General features: G+C 44.5%; 1 protein-coding gene across 11 annotated transcripts in view; it reads left to right on the plus strand.

Annotated features, from left to right (window-relative positions):
- The window catches only part of PTPRM (protein tyrosine phosphatase receptor type M), an 835,753-nt gene that overhangs the window by 782,236 nt on the left and 32,580 nt on the right, over nucleotides 1–20,937 (plus strand). For 7 of the 11 annotated variants that reach the window (XM_050767360.1, XM_050767361.1, XM_050767363.1 and 4 more), the window contains 2 exons: nucleotides 17,853–17,969; nucleotides 18,724–18,774. In XM_050767360.1, the coding sequence (XP_050623317.1) occupies nucleotides 17,853–17,969; nucleotides 18,724–18,774 (168 nt within the window). The remainder of the gene's footprint in view (nucleotides 1–17,852; nucleotides 17,970–18,723; nucleotides 18,775–20,937) is intronic. The other 4 variants (XM_050767362.1, XM_050767366.1, XM_050767369.1 and 1 more) reach the window with 1 other exon arrangement.

A 20,937-nucleotide genomic window follows, 5' to 3' on the forward strand; every position in this document is an offset into this window, starting at 1 on the left:
GCTGCGGAGGGAAGAACTCTGAGGCCGGGAAGCTAACTGTGGGCTTGTTGATGAGGGTTGGAAATGCGCTTCTAGGAAGGAAGGAGAGGTAGAAAGTGGGCAGTGTGTGTGTGTTTGTTCACTTTAATGGAAGGCATTGAGGGGGTAAATCATGTGTTCTAATTGGTATTGAAAAACAATCTTGGTGAACATTAAGGAAAGGCTGAGAAAGGCTGTGGAAGAGCATGGAGACACATTAGGAGGTTAGAGCAAGGCTCTACATGAAAGAGGATGTGGGCTTGAGTTTGGGCAGAGGTACTGGGAATGTATGAGGAGTATACAGTTTGGGTGTTATGGTGGGTACGTGGTGCTGATAAGGAAAGAGGGGAACTTGAGAATGAACCAGGGCTTCTACCACTGTGACTTGGGTTGCTCTAAAGGGTATTAACGAAAAGTGGGTATCTCTTTCCACCTCACCCCCACACACCCCCAATACAAGTAGTTGTAAGGAGAGGCAATGTGATTCATCCTGGACATGCTGAGTTTAAGAAGCTGAATGAGCAATAATGTGATGCTTTCCAGAAAGCTCGAGAGAGAGAGATGTGAGCTGAAGACACAGAAAAAAACTATGAAATGCTAGCGTCCCCCTTTATTCACAAGCATCTACTGTGTGTTAGGCTTTGGGCTGCACTGGCCTATCAAGATGAAAAGACATGGCACAAACTATGGGACAAAAAGGCAAACAAAAACCAAAAAGTATAATGCGGCCAGGCGTGGCGGCTCACGCCTGTAATCCCAGCACTTTGGGAGGCCGAGGCAGGTGGATTGCCTGAGGTCAGGAGTTTGAGGCCAGCCTGGCCAACATGGTGAAACCCCATCTCTACTAAAAATACAAAAAATTAGCTGGGCATGGTGGCAGGTGCCTATAATTCCAGCTACTCGGGAGGCTGAGGTAGGAGAATCGCTTGAACCCGGGAGGCGGAGGTTGCAGTGAGCCTAGATTGCACCATTGCACTCCAGCCTGGGCGACAGAGCGAGACTCTGTCTAAAAAAAAGTATAATGCAAAGTGATAACCACTGTAACAGAACAGCGTTCTTGGGAGAAAGTGGACAGAGAAAAGAGGAGGACTCACAACAGATCACTGGAGAATATCTGTTTCTGTGGGCATTCGGGAAGAACAGCTGGGATGCAGTCTGGAAAAGGAAAGCAGGAGGACTAGGGCATGAACAAAGAGACTCGGATCATGAGAATGAAGAGAAGACAGCATTTCAACAGGAAGGGGATAGTGACCAGGTCACGAGCTACAGAAAGGCCAGGTAAACAGGAATCAGAGAGCAAGGTAGAGAGAAAGAATGTACTGAGTCAGGCATCCTGCTAAATGTTTCACAAGCCCTATTGCTCATATCACAGCTACCCTCTGAGTACATTTAAAGATTCCTATTTTTGAATTAAGTGAGTAAGGCTTGGTGTGGTTAAATAATTTGGCCAAGGGCATAGAGCTAGAAATGAAACTTTGGTCTGTCCAGTTCCAAAGCCCATGCTCTCTCCCCCATTCCACAGTGCCCCCCCATTAGCACTGGAGAGGTCTTTGGTGTGTACCAAGTTCCCATGGGGTGATAGAACCAGGAATCCAGCAGCAGTAGAACAGTGGCTAAGTGTGCAGCAAAGACGCAACTGTAGCTCGTTCTTGGAGCAGCGAGTCACAGGAGAGAGATGAAGCAGCACCTAGAAGGGAACAGGGTCTAGAGAGTGACTATAATGGTTGGGAGTGTGTGTGTGTTTAGTGATAGAGTAGACATAAGAGTAACTGGGAGTCTGAAAACAAGATGTAATTGCAATCTCAGACTAAAGGTACAAGAAAATAAAGGGGAAAAGTGACAGAGGAAATTCACAGACAAGATAGAAGGGGATGCCTTCAGTTCACAAGCATACGCTGCATTCACACCACTCAATGTGGAGTCACAGAAAGCCAGGGATGCTAAGATAAATTAAGCGAGTCCCTGTACACAGGGAGGGGGCATCAAGCAAAGGGATGAAATTCCATGATAAAGATTTCACAGCGTGCTGTGGAAGTTCATGAAAGAGGCACCTCATCTAGCCGTGGAGTTGAGGTTGGAGGGATTTGTCAGTAAATGCTTCTCAGAGCAAGGGGTGCCTGGTGCTGAGTGCAGGAGGTGGGAGAGCAAATGAAAATTAGTTGGCAAAGGAGGGAGGGAAGGTGTTCCAGACAGAGGCAACCACAGGACCCTGGAGGGAAGCTGCAGGGATTCAGTGTGAACCAGGAGAGATGGGGGATGGGGATTACAGGGAGAACTGAGGCCCTTGTCATGGATATACCACATCAGGAATTGGGCTTCAGCTCATGAACAATAGCCCCAAAGGATTTGGGTATGGAAGTGACAAGGGGAAAGGGCCACACTGGAGATGCTGCAGAGACAGTGTGGGTCATCCAAAGGCAGAACCGTCACCATCTGACTTAACAAGGAAAAGGTTACTGGCAACCTTTTGCCTGAGTGTTTTCAGAGTGATGGCCTATCAGAGTTCTTTGATAGCATGCAACAGAAATCAACTCTGGCTAATTTCAGGAAAATTAGCCAGGAAAAGGGAAAAGAATATCAGAAGCTCAAAATGTTGATGTGAAGAGTAAGGCTTGCAAAAAATAGGAAAGAAGGTAACAGCTCCAGAGGGCTAGTGAGCCAGGTGGGTCTCTCAGCCACAGTCTAGTCAAGGTGCTAATGCTATAAGACAGTGAGCTCTCTGGTCTCTTTGTCACTGTGCTCAGGATTCTAATAACAAGGATAGAACCTCCAACTCCCAAAGGTTGGTTCATGTGCTTATCCCTCGCTGTCCAGGGCCTCTAATTGACAAGCCACCCCATAGGGAAGAAGTAATTCCCCAAAAGGAAGTCAAGGATCCATTAGGAAGGATGAATGGATGAAATGGATGTTGACAGACCAAATGATGCGTTCATTACAAATGGCAAGCACTCAAGCCAGCCTGCGGCGTAGGAGTAGGAAATGAGGATGCACAGACTGAGTGTAGACTTCTCAGAAGCTTAGCTCTGCAGGGAAAAGAGAGGAGTGCAGCTGTAAACAGAGGAGCATTTCTGATCAAAGGGTATTTACAAGGTGAAAGACCCTCGACAGTAGTTATGTGTTAAGGAAAAGAATCAGAAGAGAGGGAGAGACTGGACATCTTGAGAAGTGGATGGAGTGTTTGCCAGGGAGCCAGGAGGGAAGGGACCTGAGCACAGGTCTTCCATTCAGCCTTACAAAGGATGACATCTTTTCCTCTGAGCCTGCAGAGCAGAGACAGGCGTGGACACACTTAAATAAATTGAACCAAACAGAAACACACTCAGGATGGCACCCTCTCCTGGTAACACTGGTTTTCCCCGTGTAGTAAGGAGCAAGGCCATGGGCTGAGAAGCTGGAGGAAAAGGGAAGTAGCTATTTTAGGGATGCATCAGGGACACAGGTAAAGGAGTTCGCCTGGAATGGGAGTGACCTCTTCTCTGGAGAGAAGGTAAGGATGGGCAGATATAAGTGAGACTCCAGTTGGCAGCTACAGGATGTAGGTAGGTGGAATCCCAGGACAGCCAATAGCCCAAATCCTCCAGGTACTAGCGGTAGGGGAATGTGACTCCAAGGAGAATAGGGTGTTGTAAGCATTTCTAGGTGAACTGAAAACCAACCCATTCTTACCCATGCCTCACTTCTTGCAACCGTGGAATGAAGGGAACTATCCATATGAACTCTAAAAGTCCATGTTTATATGAAGGATATTTTCCTGTTTGCTGTTTATATTTTGGTGAAGGGATCCATTTGAATAACAAAAGCATCTGCAGTCCAGATCCGGTTTAATCCACATGCTTCCAGAGCCCTTGATGCTTCCTACACGCTCTGAATACCACCAACAGCAGAAAACGATTGAGTGTGGATTGTTAAAGGGGAATGATTCAGGACAAAAACATGAGGACTGTCACTCCCTTAGGAGAGAGCCCTCCGCTCCCATGTCCTCTGCACTGTTTCGCACGAATTGTGTAGAGGATCTGGAACAGAATGTTGCCATGTAATTAGGTACCAGTGAAACGAATTCTGTCAGTGATCCATCTGTATTTTAACTTATGCAGACCATAAAAGAGATTCAGTCACTTCTCTAATTTATAGACCTTCTTTTGAAAATAATCTGACTACAGTAAACTAAGATTTTTGAAGAAACAGATTATTTTCAGAAGTTCTCAAAATTACTTATAGCAATCCCCCTGATTTATCAACTGGCACAATCAGTCGCACCCGGCGAGCACATTTCCGAGTTTTTACCCAGTGATCAGCTGCCTGCAGTAGGGAGGGAGTCCTTGGAGAGAATGTGGCTTCTTTGGAGGACTCTCACGGAGATTGACTGAAGATGTCTACACATGCCCCGTTGCGTTCTGTATAATTGCAAGTGTGACTGTTACCTCTGGAAGGTCTCCATATGCACAGAAAGGGCTATTTTACTCCAAGTGTTTAATCGATAGCGAATCATCGTTTCACATCCGTCAATTCAATTTGGGCAGCAAATCCATTTAATTAAAGGTAAACTGTGGTATAAAGGAGATGCAAAAACATATATAATTATAAAACAACTCCATTTAACCAGGAAACACTTAATTGACTACAAATTGGGTAATGATTTTGAAAAATACGAGACTAAAAGAAAACACATACTCTCAGACTAAAGCAAGGAGAAAACCATACAACTTTTTTCTCCAATCTTATTGAAGGCTTATTCAGTATTTTAAATTAAATACTAAGTTCTGCATTTTATAACTTCATGAGGTTTCTTATATAAAACTTCATATCATATGCCAACCCCAACCTCTGTAAACTTTATTCTGATAGTATTCCTGCAAATAAATATATACACAACATATTTACACACACACACATTTTTTTATTTAAGGCTATTTCCCCCACACACACACACATTTGCCTGCATGAGTAGCCAGACTAGATCTCTTTTACAGTTTTCACATTCCCCATATCTGATCAGAGGTTCTTCACAAATGTATGCGCATGTCACACGCACACACACACACATGCATACACATACACATGGACATGCACACACACACATCCCTATCTCCATTTCGGAAATGTTCTTTGCTTTGCTGGGAGCAGCAAGCCACTGTCTGTCCTGAGTGCAGACCGTGGTCCCTCTTGTTCTGAATTCAGGTGAGATGTCACCATGAATGGATGAATTTTCTGTGGGGGAGACAGGATCATCCTCCTATCTGTTTCTCACACCTCCTGTGTCTCTGCTGTTGCCGGGATTAGAAACCTTAACCCCTTGGAGTCTGTTCCTCTCTGTTGCTGGTTCTGCTCCCTGGTATGTGTGCAGCCAGTGACTGTGCAGGTGTCAGGAGACCTCTCAGCCTGCTTTAGGCAAAAGCCAGAGAATAAAAGAGAGGATCTTTCAAGACATATACAGCCCAATTACAGAGGTATTGCATAGGTTGTACACAAGAAGGAACAATACACCTTCAGCTGCCATGTTGCCCTCCCTGCCAGACCACAGGCTTCTGTGAGCCGAACCCCGAAAGACTGGACACAGAGGAAGTATCAGTGACTGTTTTGGGAGAGATGGAAGAAGAATTCAGAGGAACATGTAAGCTGGTGCAAAATAACTGAGTTCACATGAGGTGAATTTCTGTGTTACTGCCCTCCTTCTGTTGATTTCTTCTACATTGGAAGAAGAGTCTTGAATCTGAAGCCATATTATACAAGTATGTATAATATATCCACTAAGGATGTCAGTGAAAGTCACTACACTTGTTTGAAATGACAGCAATGTATCTACATTTAGCCTACCCAATTAATCCTTTTGTATTAAATACTTGGTAATTCAGCCTAATCCATTATGTCCCTTTTAAAAAAAAAAAAAAAGCAAAAGTCATTTTTACTCAAATATCGATGAATACAAATCAGGCTTCAGAGACAACTCTTTATGTGCTATAAGTCATCTGACACTTTTGTGTCAGCCATCTCTCATGCTGCCACAGTGGCAGGATATTACAGGATCAAAGCAAATTTGCAGGTCTGAATAACAAGTGCTGCTCTGAGCACGCTCTCCCGGCTCCCCCAGGTAACTGCGAGCTGCGTGCAGATCAGCTCTTTAACATTCTCTAGCTGAGCCTGTGGAGACGCCTGTGTCTGGGCGCCTGCCTCCATGGTCACCCTTGCGGAGCCCTGTCGCTTGCCTTCAGTGGACGCTCTTGCTGCTTTCCCACTGGACGACCCTGGAAAATGCTCACTTGCACCTGTGCCTGGACTTCTTGTCTCTTTGCTATTTTACTGGCCTGGGTTTGGGGCCTCTGTTGTGTCACTCTGTCACCTCCAACTTTGTCTGCCACAGTCCTTGGGGTACATACAGATGGTCACCTGCCTTTGTATCTGGAAAGCGCTTCAAAGGGCGGGGAGCCTGCATGTGTAGCAGATGGACAGGTGCACCTGGGACCGATGCATCACAGCCCGAGCGCTTTTACAGCGTGACTCCGGCACACTCCTACCTGCTCGGGTGTGCACAGCTGGAGTTTCCTGGCTCCATCATTGGAAGCAATATGGGATGGTCTCAGAGCTGCGATAGCCTTCCTTCCTTGTTCTGCTCACACGAGCCCTTGAAAGTCGGTTTTTCTCCCGTTTTGCGCACAGCAGGTATATCCTATTCTTGAACAATTTGCTGAAAAGCAGTAAATGAGGTCCTTTCTTGAAGGCAGAATTCTTTTCTCCTTTCTCTACTTCCAAATCTACTCCTTTAATCGGAGCCCTTTCTCTGCCTTTCCCTGAAGGGTTAGGGTTGTCTGGCCACATAAATACATGAGTAACCACTGGGGCCTCTTCCAGGAGGACAGGACCAAAGAAACAGAATAGTCCAGTAACTGGTTTTAGATAGAGTCTTTACACAATTGCGTTCAGATTAACAAACTGGCAAAGACATCAGTGTCTCTAGTTTCATGAACTAAGAAAATAAATAAGGAGGAATAAAATTCAGTAGGCTACAGACAACCAGAATTCACTGCCTCGGAATATTTTCACTAAAAGTGCCTGCCATATGTCTAAGACCAGAGACAGACAGCAACTTATGCATAAGCTACCACTCCCTGTCTCTGGAACCGGGTTTCTAGCAGCGAGAAGGTGGAACAGGTCTGGACACACCTCTGCGGTGAAATCCATGCAAAAACCCGCTTCGTACCCGACAGGAAGATAGTGTGTCAGTTGCTTCCCTATGCCTGAATTACAGGTTGGTAGAGCTCAGGACAAGGAATGTGCATTTGGGTAACATGATTAGAAAGTTGTGGGGGTACTGCTGAGTTCCAGAAGTGTACTGGTCACCTTGGCCAGTACTAGCTGAGGAAGCAGAGGTGAGTTAGTCCCCAGGTATTGCACGGGATTACTTGCTAAGACTCTGTATAAAGAAGCACAGGCTGAAACAGATGCACTGCAGGAGACCAGGGATGAACAGTGGGGAAGACTGCCTGCAGAAGGGGATGTGAAAGGAAGCTGGGAGTAGGTGTTTCAACACCCGACACTGTTTGGATTTACATCTTTTAGCTTTAGATTGTCTACTATAAAGTAGAAGCAGAACGCTTATCACTTAAAATTGTAAGTAAACAGATCTCTTTATTCTAGAGTAACATAGCACATTTGTTATCTCACCAAAAATAGATTCTTTTCTGATGTTGTAGGGTAGAGAATCTGAAACCAACAGTGTATGTGTAGGAGCTTCAATCCATTCAACTGGCGGCATCATTATACCTCACATCCTTAGGACTGCTTATGTGATGTGCAGGCAAGGCTCGGGCAGGTCATATGTCCTGTCACTCCATCCTTCAGTGCCTTTTGATCTGTTTAGCAGCTCCTTGTGATAACCTAAGGAAGAGGGTGATGGTGTTGAGACTCAGATTGACCCATGTCTTTTGTAAATTCCTCTTCCTTTCTTCCTTCCTTCACCCCAGAGCCCTTTATTTCCTCAGAGATGAGCTGGGACAGGTACGTGCTTCAGACTATCTCAGAGGCACTTAGCCCTGATTAATGCCTCTTAAATTAAAGCTTGTTGTCTTCCTAATACTGATACAGACCATAAAGCATTCTGTCTTACAATAAATGAAGCACTTGGAGCTCTATGCTGAGTGCTGTTCCCTTCTCAATAGCAGAAGTGCTGGGGTAATGGTGACCACCACTAACAGTTACTGGACATTTCTTATGTAAGTAACTTAAGACAGTGTGGTGAGTTTTTAGTTCATCAGAGTGATTAAGAAATAGACATGATTGTTATCCTATTCTCTGTATAATAAAGACATTAATAAATTGGTCCAACTTCATACAGCTAGTTAATGTGGGACCCAGAATTTGAACCCTGGAACCCATGCTCCTGACTCCTAAGGCTTCCAAAGAACCACATTCTAGAATCACATAATCAGATAACTATAGGACTCAGAATACCTGTAATAATCATATGGTCTTGTTTCCTCTTTTGCCAGTAAGGAAACTGAGTACCAGAATGTTCAGTGACTTGCACAGGACCACAGGGCTAGATTGGAACACAGCTAGGATTAGCCCCAAGCCCTCCTGCCTGCCTGCCAGGCTTCTTTCAGTTACAGCACACTGTGTCATCATTAAATGTTCATTTTTAAGATAAAGTTCATTATAAAAACTTTATCCGAGGTTCTTAAAATGTTATCCTTCTATCTAGAAGAAAAGAATATCATGTGCATATGTGTGTTTCAAGAACTTTCCCAGGTCTTGGCTAAGTCAGAGAGGTCATATCTTGGCAACTTGGGAGACACAGGAGACCCAGTGCCTGAGCTTACCAGCTCTAGGAACCCTGACCTGTGCCTGTTATCCTGCCACCCCAGTCCTGAAGCTGCTGCCCTCTTCTCAGGCAGTGTGAAGGATCCAAGCAAGCCGCTGGTGAGGGGTTGCCTGGCACATCATCCTGGGTGATCCCCGGCCCCAACTGCTCCCAGCTCTGCCATATCTGACCTGCTCACACGTCCCTTGTCGCAGTTCGTTCGCACCTTGCACTTAGCAGCCCATCCCAGCAGGGCAGCTGGCTCCGCTGCAGAGAGCCCCATGGTGGTGGCAGTGACTCCACGCCCCTACACAAAGGAACTCGGTATCCTTTAAAAACCCTGCTCCTACAGAAAACCCATTCCTGTGTCCTCCCACTCCTGTTGAATACAAACTTTCCTTCTCAACACAATTCCCTTTACTTCAAAGTGTAGCATCAAAGTGCAGCGAGAAGGGCCTCAGAAGCAGCTGCTGGTCACAAAATAGTGACTGCTTCCTGCTGCTGTCTGAGAATCGCACCCTCCCAGCCCCCATCTGCCAGGGCCTCAAGACCACTCCAGCTGCCCTCTGCCAACTCCCCAAGTCTAGAATATCCCTCTCTTCCATATCCACCCATGGAGACAGCACTCCATATTTCTGTCTCATTTGTAAGGTAGTTTCCCTTACGAAGCTTTGCATACCTTTCTTTGGAATTAGCATGCTTCTGACTGCCAATAGCAGTTTTCATTTTTAAAATTTTAATGAACATTTACTTGTGCTAGGCATGTTCTAGGTGCTTTACAAGGAAAGAATTGAGTTAATATTCATAACAACTCTCTTATCCCATTTTACAGATGGGAAAATGAAGCCAAGGTCACACAGCTAATAAATGGGACCTGGCTTTGAACCCACAGTGTGGCTCTAGGGAATGTGCTCTTGACCAGTAAACTTACCCCTCATTCTGCCTTGAGTGAGTTTGTTGTTTACACATCTGTCTGTCAGTGACTATTAGAACTATGTCTCCTTGCTCTCTGCATCCCCAGCAATGTCCAGTCCGGGCTCTGCTTGTCATGGGCTTTCAGGGCTGTCTGAATGACTGGCAGGACAGCCTGGACACCACAGCCCTGAGCTACACACAGGATTTCCCTCATTGCAGCCACAGTGTTGGTCCCTTAGTTCTCCTGTCTCTTAATCTCTCCCAGCTTTATGTTGTTTGTAAAATAAGGATAATAGTACTTACCCCACAAAGTTAATGGGAGCAGGCATATCATCAGATAGCGTTAGGAGTTGGAATCATTTTCACCAGCATGTGATCTAGTCTTTGGCACATAAGGAAATGGGGGGCCAGAATAGTTCTGTGACTGGCACAAAGTCATAGATCTATACTGTGACCCTGACACATGTGAAGACTGACAATGACAGAAAATAGGGATTTCTTTTCTCAACAGATATATCACGTACCACTCTAAGAAATGTCCTCTCTGATGTACCTGGCGGTATATATATGTGTTCTAATAATGTCATTGCTCAAAAGATTCCTGAAGTTCTTATTTCAGAATAATCTGTAGAGTAGTATGTGACACTCTCTGTTTGTTGCCCTTGCTGGTGGCAAATCTCCCTCCCCTGGCCACCTGGAGGACTTACATTTGGGGAATAGCTAAAAGTCAAGCTGAACCTCTTGAATAAGATGGGGAACAAGCAGTGGAAATAACATGTCTCCTGAAAGTCTGGCTGCGGTTTGAGTGATGATGCTTTCTGATTAAGTTTTCATCAAGATGAGGTAAGAGAGGAAAGTAACAAGACAGATTTCTCGTGTGGTTTGTAGGATAACACTTAAAATTCCACAAGGGGACCAGGCTGCATGTTTCTTTACAGCTGATGAAAACCAGCGTTGTGGATACAGATGTGACCTTGTGCTTATAAGTATTGTATGCCCATTAAATAATAACATTAATTAATAGATGCAATTGGAAAACAGAAGCCTTGTGAGGGTACTTTAGGCAGGACCGTAAAGGCATGAAAGAGAGATTTACTTACGATATGAAGTTATTTCCCAAACTCAAACTATCCAGACTTCCAGAAGCACTTGATTGGCTGCCAGTTTTGAAATAATCTTCAAGGATGTTTCCCAAGGAAGGTCCCCCCTTCCAAATAAAGCCAGTCTGAAAGGAAGAATCTAGGAAAGCTATGATAAGCCAGGTACTTAATCAGCAACTTTATATATACTTTTAAAAATCTCATCTAATCTTCACACCCTCCCTAAGAAGTTAATAATGTGATCTCATATATGCATGAGAAAACAGGCTCGGGGTGGAAGTCACCTGCTGCACCATCACAAGGAAGATGGAAAAAAATCCACGTCCATCTTACTCCGTCACACTGAGACCAGAGCAATCTGTGTTCTCAGGATATTTAAATGAGTAATGTTTTATTCCTTTGAGACCTCTAAACCAAAAGGTTTGGGGATACAATAAATCTGTTATCTTGGAAACAAAGCTGGCAGCTGCTCTTGGCTGGGCTCTGTGTGGTAGCTGTGCCTCATGGCAGTGTTTCTGCTCTCACTATCCAATGTCCATCAAACCTCTTCTCAGCCGGCCCAACACAGCTATTAATAGAAGTATGGATACTCTGTTTGGATATCTTTTTCAATACAAACAAAGAAGAGTGTCTGAAAAACTCTTGACAAATCAAAACTTGTAACTGCCTTATTCTTTTTCCTCCCTTCTTCCCCTTTAAAGTTGTGTTTATTGGATCACATTATGGTGCCCCCAACTTAAGAGCTAACAATTACATTTCTTGGTCCTTCTTCATCATGGGTTTCTTAGCAAAATGAATACTCATGCGCATGCACATAAACACACCTTCAGTTCTGCCGAGGCTCCCTCCTGCGGACTAGGAGAGTTGCTGACACAGGGGGCAGAGCAAAAACACAGCAGCTTGTGCTAACGGACAAAGGAGGATGATGGTTTGAGAGCGTGCATTCTGCTCTCCTGCCCCACCCCTCCACCCATCTCCTCTTCTGCCCCCCAACAAAAGGCAGCTGAAGTCATTTCAGGGCTTCCTACTTTGTTTCTGTTCAAGAGGCCAAGCCTCCAGGTAAGACTGAGGAAAGCGTAAAGCACCTTGAGTTACATCCTCCCAAAGGGCCCTGCAGCTGGAGTCAGAGCCTGTGTTTCAGCCTCTCATTCATCACTATCTAATTTACTGCCTTGAGCAAGCCACTTGCCCTCCCTAGCCCTGCCTGTTGCTTCTTCCTTCCAGAAGCACGAGGAAATACAAGGAATGAAAAGGATCGAGACCAGCCTGGCCCTTGCTAGGTCTCTTCTGGGCAAATCACATGCTCTTCCAGCCACTAAGTGAGGCCACAGATAACAGAATGCAGGCATCCAGTGTGTCCAGTTCAAAGTAGGAACTGCTCGGTGGATGGGAGTTGCGACAATCTTGAAAATGAGTGTTTGGAAATTGACTGTCTCCGGGATTCCTCACAGCTGTATTTGATTTGAATCCCTTTCTCCAAAACCACCTATTGTGTTGGGAGTTAATCAAACCACACTGATAGGCAAATGGACATGCCAGTCTCCCTCTCCCTCTCTCTCATCTTCTCAGATAAGGTTTGAGGGAGAGAGGAATCAGCAGAGGGTTCCCCCAGCTGTCCCTTCACGATCATAAGCCATGCACAATTGTCAGTACTCACCTCTGCCCTCCTCCTTCTCCGGGACACCCTGCCTTCTCTCTCCAGGCCTCCGTGGGCTCCTTGGCCTCTGAATTCCTGTAGACATCTAGGGTCCAGATCACAAACTATCACTTAATAGTCAGAATTTTCATTTTTTCAATTTCCATTTTTGGATAAACTTGGCACATGGCTGTTTTCATCACATTTTATCAATTAATCCAGTGGTTCCCAAATGTATCTACACTTCAGAATGGCCTAGGGGGAGGGGGGCTTCAATAAACTACTGATACCTCTGTCCCACCCCAGAAATTATGATTTAATTAGAGTGTGGCCTGGGCTGTAGAATTTGTTAAGACCTACCTCCCCCCAACTAAGTGATTCTAATATGCAGGCAAATTTGGGAACCACTGACTTCTTAGAACTCTCTGCCATAGGACCTATAATCATGCCCTGTTTACAGATGAAGCCCCTGCAGGTGAGCAAATTCCAGTGAGCCCCTCTAGCTCACGTCAACACTGCGTGAGAGCCGGGGCTCCAGGCTGGCCAGACTCTGCGGCTGTGGTATCTCAATCCTTGCTGCCCACAGTGTGGTCCAGAGACCACAGCATCACCTAGGAGCTTGTTCACAGTGCACATTTTCAGGCCCCACAAAGTCACACCTACTGAATTTGTTCAGAAGCCCTCCAAGGGAGTCTCATGCCTGCTTCACTTTGATAACAGCTGCTGTAGTCATGTCAAATGCCCTGAAGGTTACAGTCATGTGCTGGCAGCCTCAGGAGCCACAGCACTGGCTCCTAGTCATCCTCTTACTTTAATTTACCTGGATATTATCTGGGCTGCTGGTTTAAAATGACCCACCTCAAAGATCTTTTTTCAGGAAGTTAGAAATCCTGGAGTTATAGCGCTTTCTGTGCTGTTTCGTGTTTGTGAGTTGTAAAGCCAACAAGGATCACCCCTTTGGAGCAGGGACCGTACATCTATTCCTGCCGCCCTCCGGCAGTAATGAGCAGGTGGCAGGGCTCAGGACTGTTAGCCTGATTGATGGCCTGATGGAACCACCGCCAGGGCACTAAGGTAATTAGACGATAGGGTTCCGGACCTTGCTTTCTGGGCTGGAGGCTGCCGCCTTACATGATTAGGATGCGTGGGAGGCGCAGCCTCTCGTAGAAGCTGTGCAGATAGCGCTGGGCTGCAGGAGGCAGCCAAGCCAGGAGCACGATCAGAGTAGGGGAGCCTCCGGTTCCTTGGTTCCTGGGCTTCAACGGGCACCTCCAAACCAGTAGTTCCAGCATCTCTGTATTAAGACCTTAAAGGACAGGAGGCGACTGCGAGCCCCACAGTCTCCAGACATGGAAAGTCTAAATGCAGCGAGAACGAAGCATATTTTGTCTTCCTTTTCTTTTTTTTTTTTTTTTAGCAAAATAATAACTTGACACAAGTCCAAGCAGTTAAAAAGATACTAAAAGAAACCCAATTTAGAAGGGCTTTTAGTAGGCTGAAAACAGATGTGGCAAACCATTTCGGGATATTCTGGGAGATGAGATGGGGAGGACCGGATTCGAAATGCCTGGGCCGCCTGTTCTGGGTCCGCCCCGCCAGGTGCCTGTGCTTGGGAGGGACCCTGCCCATCACGCGTTCTGGAAGGAAGCGGCCCCGCGCCTCCTCCCTCGCAATTACCCCCCCCGGTCGGAGGCATCCGGGCGGCGCGAAGTCAGCACCGTGCCGAGCAGTTGAGAGCAGATCGCATTTTCTTTTCATTGTTCCCTCGCTTCGCTGGGAGAGCCGCGGCACCTGTTCTGCGGAAGCGCGGCCCAAGTTGGAAGCCCTGGCGGCTGCTGCCTGCCGCCGACGCGCGAGGGCGCCCGGCTACATCCGCGGGGGGCCAGGAGCCTGAGAGCCTGGAGCTGGGTGCGGGGGACAGCCAGCCCGGGAGGGCCCAGGGTCGGATTTCGGAGGGAACCAGAGCTCGCTCCAGGGAGTTGAAGGAGTTGGGAGCGCACCTCCCAATAATTCCAAAGAAACCGAGCTTTCAGTGCATGCAAGGGGCATATGATTTCCCTGATTTCTGGGCACTGACGCACCCCACTGTCATATTTCTGAAAATTCAAGAACAAGGAGGTTAAAGTGTCTAAATGGAAGACTAGGTGACCATCCAAAATATCATACATCAATTGCATCTTGTAATTAGTAAAATCGTTTTTATTGCTTAAGATAAATCTTGATAAGGTGTTTTTATTAGATAAGATAAACCTGGTATAACATACATTGCGGGTGTGTGTTTTGTTCAGTTGTCATTTTCAGAGAAATGAATTTTTAAAGTGTATATTCACCAATAATTATTTTTAAAGTGTGCCTGTGTACTATGTATGTAGTTTTATATCTATCCCACTACCTTCTGCTTGCATAACTGAAGTCACAAAAGGGTAAAAGCTAATCCCCCAATATACAGGAGAATCTAGTAAGCATATTTGCTAACTGGCCTCATGAAAGTGTGGTGCTGGACACTCTTGAAATTATTGTTACTGTCAAATTAGACATCTCCACAAATATACATGATCTGCTCAAACTGACTTTACATCTGGGAAAGGAGAAATTGTAGGTCTCTCCTACTCTGGGATATTTTTGATAGAGCAAAGGTATCCATGATGTAAATTTCCGAGATATTATAGATAAGCCCTTTGTAAAGTTACAAATAATATTCCCATAATGAGGGGGGAAAAGATTCCAAAGAAGACAACACTTACCGAGGGCAGGGACCGTCATTGTCACCTGCTCTGCAGTATCTGCAACTCCTAGCATATCTGGTTTACGTCTTGCCAAGTAAAGGTAATGAGGCTTCCCTGGAAGGGCCCTGAATCCATGGCCAGAAAGTTTCACAAGGAGGCAGCTAAAATAAGCAGCCACATAGCTCATGGGGAACATCAGTGTACCTCAGGGGGTTGGCATTCTGGGAGAGGTCCTCTCAGCTCAGATTTCTTTTTTGTAAACTTTCCCAGTCTGGAACTTTCCTTTCTACACTGAGCCTATCACTGTCTGCATGAGATTCAGTTTTATATGTATACATTGCATATTTAGTGTGCACAGGACACAGCGATCAGGTGTTGCAGGGTTTGCAGAAATAAGCAAAACAACACTGTTTATGTGCTGGCCAGGAATAAGCTTACAGTCAAACAGTGCAAGAAGGGCATGATACCAGGGTCAGAACAAGCATGTTTCATCAGGGCAGCAAAAAGAGCTCACCTTTATGGAGGAGACTTTGAAGGAGTGCGGCATGTGAGATGTACTTCGAAGAATGCAAAATGTCTTCAACTGGGAAGAAATGGATGGGAGGAGAACATTCTAAATAGAAGGAATGGTGCGAGTAGGAGTTTGGATCATTGGGTATGTTTGGCAATCTGGGCAAGCACTTGTCCTTCAACATAAAATATATGTGCATAGAAAAGACAGCTATAAAAGATAAGACCGGAAATGCTGGTTGGGGCCATATTTAAAAAATGGTTCTTACGTGCCTGGCCAAATAATTTTTATTTAGTTTCAGAAAGTAGTTAGAAATAGGAGATTCTTGAGCAGAACAAGTAAATGGCATTGGGATTACACATTGAGAGAGTTTTTCTGGTATTGGGATACGTAGAATGCCCATGCAGGAAGACACTGGAGCCTAAATTTAGGATTGTGGCAGAGGAACTAAGAAGTTGGAAACCACACTTTGAGAGCTACTTCAAAGACACTCCTAGCTTTGGCAAATGGTTGGGTTTTGGAGAAGGAATGGGTTGATTAAGGGAATCATAGCAGTCCCATAGGAAGTCAGGAGGAGAGCAGTGGCTGTGGGGCGAAGAATTCTCTTTTAGACTTATGGTCTTTGAGGTGCTGCTAGGACCTCCAAGGGAAATGCTCACAAAAGAAGTTAAAAATCAAATTCAGAAGGCTGGGCACAGTGACCCATGCCTGTAATCCCAACACTTTTCAAGGCCAAGGCAGGAGGATCACTTGAGACCAGGAGTTCAAGACCTGGGCAGCGCAGCAAGACCCCATTTCTATAAAAAGTAAAAGTAGTAGCTGTGCATGGTGACATGTGCTTGTAGTCCTACTTACTCAGGAGGCTGAGGAGGGAAGATCGCTTGAGCCCAAGGGTTCAAGATTACAGTGAGCTGTGATCACGCCACTGTGCTCCAGCCTGGATGGCAGAGCAAGACCCTGTCTCTAAAAAAGAAAACAAAACAAAAACAAACAAACAAAAAACATTAAATTCAGCACATGGAGAAACAGGGCTAGAGTTACAGAATAGAAACTCATCCATGGAGGGGCAGTGACAGGAGTAGATGAAAATGCCAGGAATCCTGGGGAGGCAGAAGAGGCCAAGGACAGAGCCTTGAGATGAGATAGTCACATGTTCCTGCCCAGCCTCTGGTCCTGCTCTCCCCTCATCATGATGTCTAGAAGAACATTCTTACCAAAAAAAAATATATAAATATATATATATTTATATATATATAAATTTATATATAAATAAATTTATATATATATAAATACACACACAGAGTTTGCTAGGAGAAGCCAAGTCCAGTAAATTTCTTCCACCTGAGATTAGAGACTTCAGTCAATATGGACAGACAATTTCATATTTTAGGAAGTTTTGTTTATTGAATTTACTTATACTAAAATGAATCTGTAGTTCTAATTTGGGAAAATGACATAGCTACTTCCTTCAGAAAAAAATAATTCTAATCTTTAGTGTTCATTCTTATTTTCTGCCCACTCCTCCTAAAATAAAAAGTTTTCAATCACTTTCTGAAACTAGAAGGAATTCAAAAGAAGAGCTAAAATATTGCAAACTTCCTTCACAGTTTATTTTTGCAGGCTGTTCTCTGAGTAGAGATGCACAGGAAATGAATGGTTACAGTAACTGGGATGTTTGTGGTAAAAATACAATTTTTTAAACTTAGACCATTTTTCTAGGCTTTACTTCTCCTATAACTCCCATAGCTCACTGCAAGCTACGCCTCCTGGGTTCATGCCATTCTCCTGCCTCACCCTGCTGGGACTACAGGCGCCTGCCACCACACCTGGCTAATTTTTTGTAGTTTGAGTAGAGATGGGGTTTCACCGTGTTAGCCAGGATGGTCTCAATCTCCTGACCTCATGATCTGCCCGCCTCGGCCTCCCAAAGTGCTGGGATTACAGGCGTGAGCCACCGCACCCAGCCCAAATATTGTTTTCTTCTGAGAAGAATAAAAACATAGGTGATCTACAAAAAATAGACCTTGCTCTTGAGTATACAATTAACTTTTGTGTGCAAATTTTATCCTATAAATCATAGTGTGACCCATCATTGGAGGAACTCCAAAAAAACCAAACTGTAAACCTGTAATTTCTTTTGTGTTTTCTAAAGGTCAAATGCTGCAAATACTGGCCAGATGACACAGAGATATATAAAGACATTAAAGTTACCCTCATAGAAACAGAACTACTGGCAGAATATGTGATAAGAACATTTGCTGTTGAAAAGGTAAGTTTTCATACTGCTTTTAAAAGCTATGGTCAGACACTCATGGTATCATACTAGCCTCATTAACTTATCTAGGATACTTTACACATGCTTATATCCAAATGCAGGTAGGCTCAATCCAATGGTTTCTCAAGATTGCATCTTGCCCTCTGATTCTATAATAGTTCAGTTCCATCTTTAAAACAAATCATTCTCATTTCATAAGAATCTATGTTTTGTAAGTAAACCAAAAGTTAATGTCTATTTCTTTATTTTCTTTCCCTGGTTGATATTGTTCTGCCCGTCTCTCTTTCTTTGTTCACAGAACAAAGTTTGTTAAATTTTGATAAATGTCCTTCCAGTTTGGTAAATTTCCTTCATGGTGTATGTCCATAATGCATTTCCCAGTAGGGAGTTAGTATCAGTGTTGAGACACAGGTCCTAACTCCTCCTGGAATCCCTCACTTCCTTGTGGCTTTCCAAAGCTCTGGTTTAATGTGGACTGATGGATTTTCCAGGTGGAAGTGACCTACCTGGAAACCTAAGTGACTGATCTCCATTAGACATGGGACACTCTTGCATGAACCAGCGCATTCATTCATGCTCACTCCCATACTGGTTCTCCCCTTTTGTAGTCACTGGTGTTGGGTCGGTGAATGCTCTGCTTTGATTCTGCCCTGCCTCATCCCATGTGCATGGATGGGGCTTCTTCTCTGGGAAGCACTGTAGGGCATAACAGGGAATTTCCTTATTCCCCCTCTTTCTGCTGACATAGGGAGGGGCCGGAGGTGAAGCAAACTGCAGTCCATCCAGAGAAGTGTCACAGGTAGGCTCTGCGGAAAGTGGAGGTGATGTGGCTGAGAAACACTCTGCCTTCCAAAGATCCACAGACTTTTCTATGGAGAGTTGATTCTCCATAACTGAGCCCTGCACAGCTGCCCTGGACTTAGGGATCTTGGTGTGAATTTGTTCAGCTTATGCTCGTGTAATAGTAGCAGGTCTTCTTGCAAGACCTGGGTTACAGGCAGATTGCTAGGGAATTGGATTTTGGCCTTCCTCTCCACTCTGTATTCTCACTGCATCTAAATGCGCTTTTTAGATGAACAAGACCAGTTTTAGGAAATCAAGGAAATTGCAACATCTGCTTATTGGCTAATTTAGTCTGATGTTTTGAACTACCTTTCCTGGTTTGCAGATCCAAATTTGTCATAGAATCACAAAGCTGGAAAGACTTTATTTTAATCTGTTTCTCATACTATTTAGCATTTTTTTTCTTAGCCTATCTTTTTTAATAAGCAGGCAGAAAGCTTGGAGACTTCAAAGAATGAGGAGTTCTGGTTGACTCAATTCTTCAAGTTCTGAACCTCACACTTTGATGTCAATTTTTTCCTTCTTAGGCAGGATTGGGAAAAAAAACACATGGAGGATTTTTGTATGGCTGTTGGCAAGAGCACTCATGAATAACCGCATTAAAACAGCGATAAAAGACCCTCGATATTTTTTTTCTTTAAAAAAATCATCCAAAAGCCATCACTTAAACATGGAGTTTTTTGAACAATAGTCAGCTCTCTAATAAGCTGAAAATGCATCTCTGTAGCTAAAGGAAGGGTTTGTTTGTTTCTTTGCTCTTTTTTTTAACCTCTTATTGTCCTCTCCCAAATTCCCAGCTGCACAGAAATGTGTCTGAAATATCCAGTTATTTTAGTCACTAGACACCCAATGAAGAGGTGGTGGAGGGAAGAGAAGGAAGGAGGAGCTTGTTAATGCATTTGGGGAAATCAAAATGACATGTTAGTGATTTTCTAACCGGGCAATTGGAATCTTTAAGGAAAACAAATCATTAGTACTTTTGTAGAACATTTCTTGTAGGTTTTAAACTTTCTCATTAGAAAGGAAGGAAGAAAACGGGTAAGCATGTACTCTGAGATGCCTGCAATTCTGATTCTATTTTGAGAGCATGTTGCATCAAGGGACCTAAAGGTGAAAATGGATTTGGGCTCTGCTCTGCAAAACAAGCAGACGCAATGCACTTTGGAACTCACGAATTCCTGCTTTGCATCTGATTGTTGTCTTTTGTTTCCCACATAGCTGATGATTCCAAGCTAAACAGATTTTAAATAATATGCGGTACCCAGAGTGTCAGAAGGGAGACATCCTGAAGTCTCCATGGATTTAGGCTGTCTGGTGAATCTACCCCTGCCTATCCTGGGAGAAACAAAGTTGACAGTGGTCACTGAATTCTCGCTACCCAGGAGCTGCCTAGGATTCAGAGAGGGCATGAGAAGATGATCCTCCTGTCTCCAAGACAGAACATGTACTATACAAGACAGAACATGACTATTCATTTCACAAGTATTTCTTAAGCGCCCACTTTGGGCCAGGGACTATTGTATGACTTGGTTCAAAATTAAGTGACTAGCTGGGCGTGGTGGCTCATGCCTGTTAATCTCCACACTTTGGGAGGCTGAGGCTAAAGGATCGCTTTAACCTGAGAGTTCAAGACTGCAGTGAACCATGATTGTGCCATTGCACTGCAGCCTGGGCAACAGAATGAGACCCTGTCTTGGGAAAAAAAAAAAAAATTAAATGACTCTCACATTTTTATATATAACATTCATGCTTGTTATAATGAAAAATCAGGAAGCAATAGTATCAAATTGGGAGGTATTTGGGCTGTGACCACTGATGGCATCTATCATGTTCTTCCCCAAATGTGTTACATTCCAAAGCAGATAAAAGGAGCCACTGCTGTGTCAATGAACAAGAATGAAAGCTGGATCAGAAGCAATTTCCTTTGCCACTCTTGTCAATAGCAAACATATTCAAGGGTGGAGGTTTAATTTTGAGAAACGTTTTCTACATTCCAGAAACTGATATTTACCTTGCTCAGAAAAAGAGTCTTAGATCAGTTGAGAGCTGTAGTTCAGGACTTGAGGTTGCTGGAACTGAAATCTAACAAAGCCAGAGAGAGAAGCACAGCCCATGTTCC

The sequence above is a fragment of the Macaca thibetana genome, chromosome 18 (assembly GCF_024542745.1).
Source record: "Macaca thibetana thibetana isolate TM-01 chromosome 18, ASM2454274v1, whole genome shotgun sequence".
In the NCBI taxonomy this organism is placed as follows: Eukaryota; Metazoa; Chordata; class Mammalia; order Primates; family Cercopithecidae; genus Macaca; species Macaca thibetana.